The 13,302-nt window shown below is 36.7% G+C and overlaps 1 protein-coding gene across 2 annotated transcripts in view; it reads left to right on the top strand.

The window, feature by feature from the left end:
- SUPT3H (SPT3 homolog, SAGA and STAGA complex component) overlaps nucleotides 1–13,302 on the top strand; it is a 253,517-nt gene that overhangs the window by 167,443 nt on the left and 72,772 nt on the right. For both annotated transcript variants that reach the window (XM_021527234.2, XM_021527237.2), the window contains exons 4-6: nucleotides 1,173–1,259; nucleotides 2,407–2,497; nucleotides 4,155–4,291. In XM_021527234.2, the coding sequence (XP_021382909.1) occupies nucleotides 1,173–1,259; nucleotides 2,407–2,497; nucleotides 4,155–4,291 (315 nt within the window). The remainder of the gene's footprint in view (nucleotides 1–1,172; nucleotides 1,260–2,406; nucleotides 2,498–4,154; nucleotides 4,292–13,302) is intronic.

A 13,302-nucleotide genomic window follows, 5' to 3' on the forward strand; every position in this document is an offset into this window, starting at 1 on the left:
CCCTGGAAAAAATCAAGGTCAGACTGGATAGGGCTCTGAGCAGCCTGGTCTAGTTGAAGGTCCCTGCTTATTACAGGGGTTTGGATTAGATGACCTTTAAAAATTCTTTCTAGCCCATTCTGTGATTCCATGATGGTGATGGGATTTGCTCTTTTCACCTCACAAGTCAGAGCCCAAGGCTCGTGAGCTGAAAGGAGCAAACAAATCCCATTGACTCCTTTTGCACTTTGGGTTGAACCTCCTTAGCCCAGTACTTTGATAAGCATCAGCTGTGCAGATAAGCCAGGTTACCAGGTTTCTAACCCTGTTCTAGTTTTGTGTAAAAACCCCACTTTCCTCCACCTACTGAAGGCTGATGTACTTAGTCCTTTACAAAGAGATTTTTTTGCTCTTTACAGCACAATTTGAGGTGTTTGGGGCCTTTGTAGGCTCTGTCACAATGGATGTGAGGACAGTCCATTGCTTCACACTCCTTTGGCCACCCCTTATCAATTTTTGTGTCAGTCCTTACTCAGTCCCATCTTTATTACCTTCACAGCTGAATGGCCTGTTCTGTTCAATAAGGTTTTTCAATTCCTTCATTAATAGAGTCGGTATTGCCTATCAATTCATTTTCTTTCTCCCATATGAAATAAGAGCATTCCTAAAAAAGTTCTTCATGTGAGTCTGGTTTGTACTAATGCTAAGTCAAGTAGGGGTAGAGTTTCTTTCAAAAAATACTTAGGTAAGCTGTTTAAAATTAATTTTTGTTATTCTAAAAAATTGGGAGAACGATCAGCCTCCTTTCCACAGTTGCAGATAAAGTGCTATGGCAAGAATTTGGCATTTTTACATTTCCTGAGAGAATTATATGTTCATTTTCTGTGCTAAGAGAAGGAAAAAAAATGGCAGCAGGACTTTTTAAAAGCAATCATTTTAAATATAAACAAAAAAAGCTTTTTCTTGAGATTTGTCAAAGGTGTTCCAGGCTTTTCATAAAATTGTTATTCACTTCTTGGCAAACAAGACTCGAGTGAGTGACACCTTTGAGAGTCCCAGCTTGTTTTAGTGCACGGCTTGTATTTTGCTATGGACAACCATGCAAAATATTATCTGAATTTATTTAAAACAAACCCCAGTGAATAAAGTTTTTAACACTGAAAAGGCCATCCTAATTTATTCATTTATTTTAGTTGCAGCAAGCAGCTGAAGTTTCTCAGATGAGAGGAGCTCGAGTCATCTCTGCTGAAGATCTCCTGTTCTTAATGCGCAAAGATAAGGTACAGTAATTAGAAATTTCTTATTTTATGTAGTCAGCTGCTTTTTGTGTTTTTTAACCTATGTAAAGGAATCCTACATTATGAATACCTTTCTTTTAAAAGTATAGCTGCTCTGCAATTGTATGTGATCAAGCCTGTTATAATCATTCTGTAATATCTGAAATAATAATTGTTTTTTTCCTGTAGCTTCAATTATCAATTGATTTTTTTTCCCCCCACAAAGCTTTATGGTAGATAATGTACCTTAGACCTCAAAACAATTTCTTAATAAGATATAAATATTGATCCCTATACTTTATATCCCTTTAATTAAAAATAAATCATTCTGATTTCCCCCTGATTATGAAGGGTGTCAGTGTGACATTTGACAATTGTTACCATTATAGTTTTGTTATTTAGACTGTCTATAAATCCTCTTTATTTTATATTTCAGTTTTTTCCTGTGTTTTATCCCACTAAAATCTCCAAATTTAGGTATGGCCTTGCTCTCTCTGGATAGTAGTAGAGCAGGTAAAGGAAAAAAAAAATTCTCTCCTCAAATTTAATAATTATTTTTAAATTGTCAATTTTTTTAAATTACATTGGTTATTCTTCCTTTGTGTCTTTTTCTTCCTTAGTTTTCCTCTCTCTCTCACCCTTTTCTCTCCTTAGTTTTCCTTTCCTCGTTTGACAGGTGAAACCTAATGACCAAAACTATTTCAAAACTAAACCCCACTAAAACATTAATATAAATTGCAATTTCTTTATCTGATAAAAGCTGTAAGGCTGTTCTGAAAACAACAGTTGTTATGGAGACAAAGTTCATGGAAATATGCATTTCTAGCCTAGAGTTTCCAAAGTAATCAAACATTTTAGAGTTCCATAAAGAAGACCGATATATGAATTTGTCCCTTCTGAAAGTCAAACTCGTTTCTGTCTCACAACAAAGTACCAAGGAGCTCAAAATAAATAATATTTAATATGGATTTACTACTGTCCTGAGATACTTTCTATGTATGGATTTTATGCATAATTTAAAATGACAAATATTTTAAAGGTTATATTTACTGAATAATGTGCTACACATTTGTATGCTTGTGTGTTACAAAGTTTATTAAATAAAAAATAGCTATGTAATAATCATTAATGTAAATGTTTTTTCTTATAGAAGAAGCTTCGAAGACTACTTAAATACATGTTTTTTCGAGACTACAAATCTAAAATTGTCAAAGGAATAGAAGAAGATGACCTCCTTGAAGGTAGAAAAAAATAAATTACTTAATTTGGGAGAGGCTTGATGTCTTATAAAAGTGCTGAACAGCTCAATGCAAAGTATTAATGTCTCGCTTGATAGTTAAAAAAACAAAAATAGTCTCTTTAGAGGAATTTTGCTGAAAATCTCTGCTGTTCCATTTGAAATATAGAAGTATTTGCGTCTACCATCCAGATGAAGAGTAAGACTTCAATGTTAGAGCTCTGTTGAAGTAAGAAGCTGGTGCTGATTAAAGGGCTTATTGATTTCAGCATCTGTATTTTAAATGTACCACCTGCAATTGAATGGACATTTGTTAAATTATTATCAAAAGGTTTTGATATTGATATTTTTGACATGCTTTAAAAAAAACCCTTATAAACTGAAGTTACTGAACACTAATAGATGATGTGGGTGGTTTTTTTTCAGTGTGGTTTAACATTTTATACTTTAAATCTCTAGTTTAAATAATGGGAAACACTTTTGTTTCTGCATTCCATGAGGAAGCCACAGTTTTTATAACCAATGTATTTAAAGGAAAAGTGCTTTGAATTAAAAATATATTAATTTTTGCCATATAGTTTCCTGGTTTAAAGTTTTGTTGATTTATATTAATGTTAGAACTAACATTTCCATTGTAAAAAGTTAAGTTAAAACTTATAATGGCAAATCTAACCCTTACCATACTGTTACAACATCTAGCAATGTCCATACACAACTTTTTGTATTAAATTTACTTCCTTTCTCAGAGCCTTTTATTATTTTTTTTCCCGTACAATGAATTCCTTGTGTTTGGTTCCTCTGAGCATCCACATTGATGATAGGCAAACATTGTACTTCTTGCTTTGACTTCATCAAGCTGTGGAGAAGTTTTTGTCAGCTCATTTAAGATTTAATTTGCCTGTGGCATTTTATTTTCATGTTTCATGTGTGCAAGCAATCTGGCAGTACAGCTTCTTATCTGGCAGCTTTGGGGTTTTAATACTTTACCTTGTGCCACTCCTTAAAGCAAATAAACAATTCCCTTAAGCCTTTTAGATGTTCATGAAAAGATTCTAAATGCAGTTTACCCTGGAATTAAAGAATGCCTTTTGTAGTAGGCTTTGATAATTAGAGCCATTAATTTTCTTCTGTGAATTTAATACCTGTATAGGTGCTCTGCTGTTTAGAACAACAGAGGTAATTTTGTTAGCATTCTCCAGGTTTCACTGCAGAGCAATAGTCCATCACCTCTGGAATTGCATCTTAGTGGTCGTGTTAGGGTTTGCTGGAGGCTGTAGGCAATGAGGATGTTCTGCATGTGTTCAGGGAAGAACATTTCCTCAATGTATTCTGCTCTGTGACTCAAGTTCTTTCCACCAAAGAGAGGTTGTTTCCTCTACAGCTGTGTCCACTGTGCATTCTTTGGTGAGAAGTAATGATATATGAACAGCAAATTCGTTTTCTTTAGATTATGAAAAATTACTTGGTTATGCTAAAAAATACTAAAGATGATGTTTTGCTGTTACTGGAGCAGAGCAGTAACATCAGCTTGTTCAGGTGGCACAGCTTGTGTGAGGGGCTGCTCAGTGCTGGTTCTAAATGTTGTCACTCTGAGGGACATCAGGTGATCTTTGGAGAAGCCAAATAGTTCAGTTTTTTGTTCTTTGCTTTTCTTTCTGAAGACAAATTCAACAGCAATAACACCAACAAGCGGCAGAAGCTGGCCCAGGACTTTCTCAACTCCATTGACCAGACTGGAGAGCTCTTGGCCATGTTTGAAGATGATGAGATTGATGATGTCAAGCAGGAGCGGATGGAGGTAATTCTTTCCTCTTATTGATACCCAGCAGAGAAACTGTGAAACATTTAATACATCACTCTGGTCTGATGCCTTTTTCATGCTGCACATTGAATCATTGTTACATGTTTTTTCTTTTGCCCAGATGGTCTAAAGAAATCCTATTTCCATATTTTTCCTATTCCTTCAAATGTTTCTTGATATCTAAGCACACATACCAAGAAGGAAGATTACAGAAGGGTGGTTATGCATTTTTCTGTCTGCTGTGTGTTTGTATTTCCTTCCTGTAGAAAGCAAATTCTATTTGTAAACATTCCATGCACATTTTTCACAACACTATTTTCCTTTCTCATTATTTATCTTAGCAAATTGTTTCAATAGCATTTAAGGAGTCTTCATATAACATAGCTTACAGGTGAAATTGAAATATTCTGTGCAAGCATGCTTGAGTATAAACTCTTCTCTCCATCCTTTTGTGTCCTATATTCTGTACTATGTAGTTATGAAAAATTTTATCTACATTAAAAAATCCAGTGCTACATGACTCCCATAAAGCTAGGTGGGAGAAGCAGTGTATTTCTGTTAGCATGGAAGTCTGTGTTTTTGACTGCTTTTCTGTGGGTGGACTACCCTGGTTTTTTGGTAATCTGGTTCACAGTGAATGCAGAGAAGAGTTCTTCACCCTCCTTCATGCTCAGTTGTTCAATTCTTCCTCATGTTTTCTGTAGGCAACTGGATATCAAGGGCAAAATTGTGCTGGGAGCACATTCACAATTCCAGAGAAGTATTTGAGCCAATTTCCATCCATTTTCAGACATTAACATAGTGGACGGGACTGTTGGAAATTTGATATTTGTAGGGTGATTTCTATAACCTGTCAGTGCTGGAAGCTGAGGGCTTTGGTGTGAGTTTCCTTTTAATGCTGAGGTGTCTCATGGGTTTGGTAATTTTTTGTATTAAATATTTGGCTATCAGGACTTCATTTCACTTTCACGATTTCATGGAAAATTCTAAGAAATAATGTAATTTTTATTCTGTGCTAGTTGTAATTCTACTTTCTTTCTTCTTAACGGAGCCTCTTTTCATAACTCCAGCATTCCCAATCTGCTTTCTGCTCCTTTCTGGCCTGCAATGGGAAAAAAATCAAAACCTAATGAAGAACCACTTCTCTCTAAGAATTTGTTTAGGAAAAAGTCCCATTTCCCCCCAGCTGAGAATTTGTGTCATTGAACAGTTATATCCAACTGTTTGTATTTTGGAAACTGTTGATTTATCTTCTTTAACCTCCTACTTATTTATTTGTGCAAAATGTTGTGTTTTGCATAAAGGCAGGCAAATCCTTTGAGCATGTACATACAGAAATTGATTACAGCATTCTTCTGAATGAATGGGTTGTGCGCTTGACTTTGCATTCTCTTGTTCTTCCAGTATTTTTCAGGTTTAAAAAACTACTCAAGTTGATAAAAGTATGAAGTTCTCTGTTGTAGACAATGGCAAATCTGAATCTATGTTTGTCTGTCAAGGAATGTGTGTCTTTAATCAAATATTTGCCTTTCATCTGACTATATGTTTTGTGTTTTATCACTAGACTGTAGTCCATGAACTGTAGTGTGTGTGTGTATTATATGTAAAAAGTAATTCTTCTCTCTATTTCTTGACTTCATTACATTTTGTGAACTCTTGATCTGTTTCTGTGTTTAAAAAAAAAAATAAAATCAAGACCTTATTTTAGAACACATTCATGAATTATATATAGGTATGAATCCAGTCCTATCTATTTGCTTTCTTATTAGTCTCTAAAACTAATGACAAAACATGAAAGACTGTTTGAAACATGCTACTCAAAATATTTAACATATTTTTTGGCTTTGTTTTGTTTGGGATTTTGTTGTCACTTTGAGGTGAGTGGAAAGGAAGCAAAGATAGTAGGAAGTGTGATCCATTCCTAAAGGAAGAGTTGTTAATGGATGGACTAATCTCCTGTATCACATTTTCTATCTTCAGTAGATTGTTTAATCCACACTAAATTCTGGAGGAAATTCAATAGACAAATTAACAGGGTTTTTTAAGGAATTAGTGTACTTGAATCATGGACTGCAATCTAAGGGCACTGTTCCTTTTAGGTATCAATTACCTCAGAAATGTGTGGTTATCTTGGTTTGGACAACCGTAAATTATTTCAGTTCCACTTTGCCTTGGGCCAAAATCATGCTAAGCTGTCCAGAGCAGATGATAAACATATATTTCTGATGTCATTCTGGGCTAAACAGGATATGATTGTTTAGCAGTATGGTTTCAGTTATGATACAAAATGCAAATACTGTTTATACTCATTCCTTCTAAAGCATTTCATAAAATTAGAGCTAAGCCTTCATGTTGCTGCCTGCAGTGCTTTGAGGTCCATTCCATATCTGCCCCACAGAGGAGTAAGGAAAGCTCTCAGCCACTTTGGGACATTACCAAAGGAGAACAATTCTACACTTCTTTGGCTGAAATACAGTCAAATACACCAGCACTGTGTCATATTAAAATCAAAGGACACTCATCTAGGATTGTCTAAAGAATTTACTGATGTATCCACTGGTCTTAAGCAAAGGGAATGTCTCTGGAGCAGTAATGCCAGCAATGTGCAAAGGGACATTGGTCCAAGGTGGAATACTCTTAAAATACTCTTTCTACAGGGCAGAAATTAAGAACACATTTGACACTACTTTGCTATAACACATGATTATTATATCAATAAATTGTAATTACATTTTATAAAAAACTGCAATAATAGCATTAAGTAGAGGCAAACCAGCCAACTGTATTGGCAAAATCAAAACAAAATAAAAACTGGAATAGCACCTCTGTCTCACTTCATAACAGTTACTGTCCTGCTCTTCTGGGGCAGCAGTAAAGCACCAGGGACATGCTGCTCTTCAGAGTAAGAACATTTATAGATGGAAAAAGTGATTCTCATTCCTGGATGTAACTGAACTGTGCATGGGAAGGAGAGATGGATCATAGAGCTGGTCTTCATTATGTGCACCAGTCTTTTGAGAATAGCACATTGATGGTAATCGGCCCTCCCTCCTTTTGTATTGCACAGGTTGGGCTGTGGAAGAGTGAGAGCTGGTGGTGCTCAGCAGTTTGACTTCCCTTCCTTTGCCTGTTCTATGACAGAATCCACAGTAACTGACACCTTGCAAGAGGATGGCAATTTGGCTTTCCTCTGTCTCTTAAAAATCATTTAGAGAGGAGAGGTGGTATTCCTGTGGGATGTGGCTGAATTGGTGGGGCAAAAGGGCCCCTGTTCATTTAAAATCTTTGAATTTTTCCTTATTTTGCAGTTTGAGTAGACTTGGAGTTTTAGATGCTTGTGTCCTTATGTTGCTCCTCTGCACCTCTCAGATTCCTGACCATAGTTAAAACAACTGCAGGTTTGGCTGTGATTTTATGAATGGTAACTTCAGTTCTGCTGGTTTGTTTTTTTCTGTTAGAACCACTATCACGTTCTCCATGTCATGTCATTAAATCAAGTGTAGCTATTTAAAAACTTCACTCAACATCACTGCAAAGCTGACATCTCTCTCATTATGTAAATACCCATTTTTTATCATTTGTTTTATAGCTTTAATATTCTCTCCCCCTCAAGAAAAAGTCTTTCCATCAGAAGTCTGCACTGACACACAAAAGAATTCATAGAGCATCATGCTGTGAGTGCTCTGTTTCACTTCTGTTCCCATAGGATATGGGGAAACACCATTCATCTGTCACTCTGACTGCTAGTTTAGGGATACATTTCCAACACTCACATGTTATATGGCAATAATTCAGTTGCAGTAGCTACCATAATGCTTTCATAGTACATAGAAAGTTTGAATAAACAGTGGAGGGAAAATAACTTCCCTACAAGAATAGACTGCCTTAAAGGAGGATTGAAGCCAGAAAAATGGTAAAAAACTAAGTTAAATCCCTACTTTCTGATTCTTTTACAGGGAGATTAGAGCTAGATGACCTTTAAGGTTCCTTCCAACACAAACTATGCTATGATTCTATGATTCTATGATTTAAGGTCTGCTGTCCTGTGAATTACTAAATTGATATTTTAAAATCAATTAAATTGCTGAATTGATATTTAAAAACTAAAGATACCTATTTTTTATTCTAGGAGGCTCATTGTGGGTGTCATTTTTTTTAGTGTGCTCACCAGTATTCTTGTCTTAGTGGGAAATCTCTAAAGCTCACAGCAATGCAATGGGTCATGTGCAAAAGATGATAGATCACATTAAAGTGTAGGTAGAAAATATAGTATTTTACTTTTATATAATATTTTAGTTTTTTTTTAATTACTCCTGTTTAGTTTTGTCTTTTTTGAGACAGACTTAATTTGTATTTGCATAAGACCCCTGAACACACCAAACTGCATCTTGTGCTGTGGGAGTTCACTGTTTCAGTCTTAGAAATATGTTGGACATAGAATAAATTATTAAACTAGACAGTGACCAAGATGATTCCTTCCTGCTGTAGTATCATCATCAGCTTTTGAGTGATCACATTTTGACCTGAGCCAGGTCATGTTGTCCCAAACAATGACCAGCTCTGGGGTCCTCAACACAGGAAAACAAAGACCTGTTGGAGCTGGTCCAGAGGAGACTGTAAAGATGCTCAGAGGGCTGGAGCACCTTTCCTATGGAACCAGGCTGGAAGAACTGGGGGTGTCCAGGCTGGAGAAGGCTTCAGGGAGACCTTAGAGCCCCTTCCAGAGCCTGAAGGGGCTTCAGGGGAGCTGGAGAGGGACTTGGGAATGCCGGGACAAGGGGGAATGGCTTTAAACTAAAGGAGGGTTGATTTAGTTTAGACTTAAGTAAGAAGCTTTTTACAATGAGGGTGTGAGGCACTGGCACAGGATGCCCAGAAACATTCAGTGTGAGGTTGGAAGGGGTTCAGAGCAATCTCATCTGCTGGAAAATATCCCTGTTCACTGCAGGGCACAAGGACTACGTGGCCTTTAAAGGTCCCTTCCAACCCAAAACCTATGACTGTAAACTCCTGCGAGGCAGCAGAGGCCAGGAGCTCTCCCCACCACTTTGATGTGACTACTCTCTTAGGAGAACATTAGCATGGACAGAGGTTGCTCTGTGGTGATTGCCCTTGGACACAAGGCATGGACTTGGGGTCTTTTAATAGAGGGACTGAAAATTGGAGGGCATAAATCAGAAGTAAAAGACTGTGAGCTCTTCTTTTCAGGATGGATCTGAAAGATGATGTTGAAGTTCTCAAATTCATTGTACAAATTTGGAAAAGATGTAGCGAGAAAATAAGCAGGAAGTGATTTAGGAAGAACCTTGAAACCTTTTAGTACCACTGTGCTCATTTCACCAGCCAAATTATGCCAGTGTAAGTGCTAGGGAGGGGGGGTCATTACTCTTTAGGGAGAATCTGATTTAAATCCCATTTGTAAAGTACAGACAACACACACTTAATAGAAACTGCATGCTGGATGGCAAACTAAGAAATTTTCTTCTACTAAGCATCGATCTTCAGTGCATGTCTCTTGCTCTCCAATTTTGATAATATACCTATTTTTCTTTTCAAATAAGTATTTTTGATTTCCTTGCTGAAATCAGATTCATGTTGTCAGAATCTATATTTCGGGACAGAATCTTTGGATCTAGTTGAGTGTTGACTTCTGTTATCTCACAATATTGTGCCCAAATAAAATAAATTATTGCTTTTTAGAATCACAGTTTATTGACCTTAGACTTTCTTTGATTTTAACAGCTACACCTTAGGAAAGAATGCATCCTTGGGTAAGATTTGATAGTGTAATCCCTGCAGGGTTTTTATGCTGTTCTTTACCAAATCTTGTCAAATATGGGCAAAAGGATGCCAATGGCAGGACAGAAGGACAAGTCATAACATTAAATCTCTTAAATCTTACTTTTTTTTTTATGGACTAAATAATTGCAACCCTAAATGCAAACCAGCATCCTCACCTGTAAGTCCTGGCCAAGTAAGAGTAGAAAAGGATTTATAGTGGCTAAATAATGTACTCAAAGAATAGTGGGAAAGTTCCTGCCCAAGGACAAGACAGTCCTCATACCGTGAGGAAAGCAAGGATCTCATTTTCCCATCCCCTTAAGCTATTTTGAGGGTTCTGTTCATCACTTCCACAAGTTGGGTTGAATTTCACTTAGTGGTACCTGCCTAAAAGTTTAAACATCCCAGAAATTTAGTCTGGCTTCTGTACTCAGAAATGAGAGGGAAACAATCCAGGGGGAAGTTCATTTCTAGATCAGAGGCAGAAATTTTTTTTGTCTAGTTTTTATTCCTAGAAACATTTAAGTTACATTTAAGTGTACTTCATCAGATGTTAAGAAAAGTACTTCCAGTACTTCCAGTGCCTCCAGGATTATTCTCTTTGGAGACTCAAGATCTGTGTGTGCTGTGGGACCTTGATATAAGCAAAAACCTGTAATGATGATATAAAATAGACTTTAGGATCACGGCTCCCTATATACTGTCTACTGCTTTTGATTTACACATATGCCAAGACTAAAAAGAACTTCGATGAAACATCAAGCAACAAAAACACCTTTATTCTCTAGGCAATGGGGTTTTTTTCAATGCTGCAAAATGGAAGTTAGGAATGCAAATATAGAAGGATTTAATTCCACTGCATCAGTCCACCCAGTGTTTCCAGATGAGTGCAAAGCACAACTGGTAGCAACTGAACTCTAAATTTGCTGGTTTGGCATCAAAGTATCTGTAAGCATTATTTGGTATAAAAATAAGCCTGATGGTATTAATGGTTTCTCTGATTACACATTGCTTGGGAATGTTTGGGATAGTGGGAAAGTGCTGTTTCTCTTGGGCAGTGATTGAATTGGTTAAAAGTAAACAGAAAATAAACAGAAACAGTTTTTCATTATTATCTATATGGCTGTAAATGTTGTGTCATTCTCTTTGGAATGAGAAAAAGCCCCTGAGTGGAAAAGATTTCTTGTTACAGCCAATATCAATAGACTTTTTACGCTACTAAATCTAACGTTATTGGCTTTTTCTCACATTGGGGTTTACTTGCTGTGGTTACAAAGATTGGCCTGTTTGTTTGGATGTTCAGTTGTGGGGTTTTTGAGCATTTTAGTGAATGTTGCTCATACTGCAAATCTAGACAGCTTTGCTGGGAGGGCAAGGTGTTATTTGCTTTTCTGTATTTTAGTTCTTTGAGTATTTTTTGCCACTGTTTGCTTTCTCTGAGGAAGAAGATTCGGGGCTGTTGTAGTTTTGACACCCAAATGACTGTATCACAAATTTTGGAAGGAAACTTTATATATATATTATTTATATCTGTGATTAGATGTAGACACACATGCTTATAAACAGTATTTCCATGGAGTATTTGAAAAGGAGCCAAATACAAGACTAGCAAAACATTCTCCTTCCAAGTGTATTTTAACATGTATTTAACATGTTGCTTAGCTTTACTAATCACCCTGTATTGGTGCTCACAACAGAGTTATTTTCTATGTAAACTTTGGAGAATTGGGAGCAAGAACTGATGCTGAAGTCTGACAAAGGTCCCATTGCTAGGAGGTTACTGAAACTCTTGTCGTAATTTAACATAATCAAATTTGTACTAATAGCTATTCATATTTTTGAAGTTGTTTAGAGGTGAAGTAATGCAAATCTTGTCTACAAGACAGGCTGTATCTCAAATACTTTGGGTGGAAGTTATTTTTTCAGATCTTTGAATCTTTATGTGGCAGATTGCTATTTTTTAAGCTCTGCTAAGCCTAATATTGAGATCCTTTCTAAATTAAGAGAAAACAACAACTGTTTATTTCTTACAGTAAGATGTTAACCAGGTCTGCAGTGAGATAAGTTCTGTCCTCTCAAGTTTTTGAGAAGGAATTTGTCACTTGCATTAAGCCATTTTCGAGAATTTTTTTGCACAGGATTCAGAAAACTCAAAAACCCATGGAATTGTGACACCAGTTAAATTATGTAAAAATTTCAAATCCAGTATTACTCTGTAAGATTCCTACTTGTTGCAAGGAGGAGATTTTCTGACACTGTTTTGAAGAGTGATACTGAAATCTCAGCACAGAGACCCTGTCACCTTGGGTTGTCAGCCACTGTGTGACCAAGCTCCAGGACACCCCTGAATTTCTATTTCCTTCCATCTCAAGTTTTAAATCACAAGAATCTTTCTGTGAAAGAAAATACCTTCTAACAAATGAAGGCAATAGAGGTAGGCTCTCTATGGCATTAAATAGAGGGGTGTTGAGGGTGTTCTTCTGTTTAAATAGCTGCAGAAAAGAAGGGTCTGAGCTGTTACAAGCAAGGTCCTGGGTTTGACAGAGAGGGGAGAACACTCACAAGCCAATATTAAGGAAAGGAATTTTTTTCTGCTTCGTCCATAGGAGGCTGATGCAAGACCCTTGGCCTAAGGCTGTGCCAGGCTCATTTATCTGAAGGTTCATTTATATGCTATTTCGAGACATCACAGGTAGAGCAGAGAAACCCTTTTCCCTTTCCTTACCCTGTATATCCACTGAGGGATTAGCACTGCCTTTCCCAGTATTAAACTCCAGCCAGGAACTAAAACCTGCTTTGAATCAGGCTCATGGGTTTACCATGCAAATACCTCCTACAAAATGACTGAGAATCCTTTTTTTTCTAACTGGAATTTGCCCTCTAACAGCAGACTGAGCAAACTGTGTGTCATCAGATCCTCTCCAGCCAGTCTGCAGCACACAGACAACATAGAAGAGCATTGGAAGTAGTTTTCAGGCTTCACTCCAGATAAATATAGCCAAAATGAGCTCAGATCTGTTGAATTGCACCACTTAAAGGGAGGGAGTAATCTAAAGAGGGTTATTGAATACAAAGATGTTGCATTTGGTTAAAGTGCTTGAGCCACAGATCACTGGGTGCTGTATGACTGTTGAAGAAAATAATTATCATAAGCTTGTCTTGTAGTTATACTGATCATACCTTGCTGCTCTTGGAACCTTGGCAAAACAGAGATTTGTTTTGTCTCT

Source organism: Lonchura striata, chromosome 3 (assembly GCF_046129695.1).
Source record: "Lonchura striata isolate bLonStr1 chromosome 3, bLonStr1.mat, whole genome shotgun sequence".
In the NCBI taxonomy this organism is placed as follows: Eukaryota; Metazoa; Chordata; class Aves; order Passeriformes; family Estrildidae; genus Lonchura; species Lonchura striata.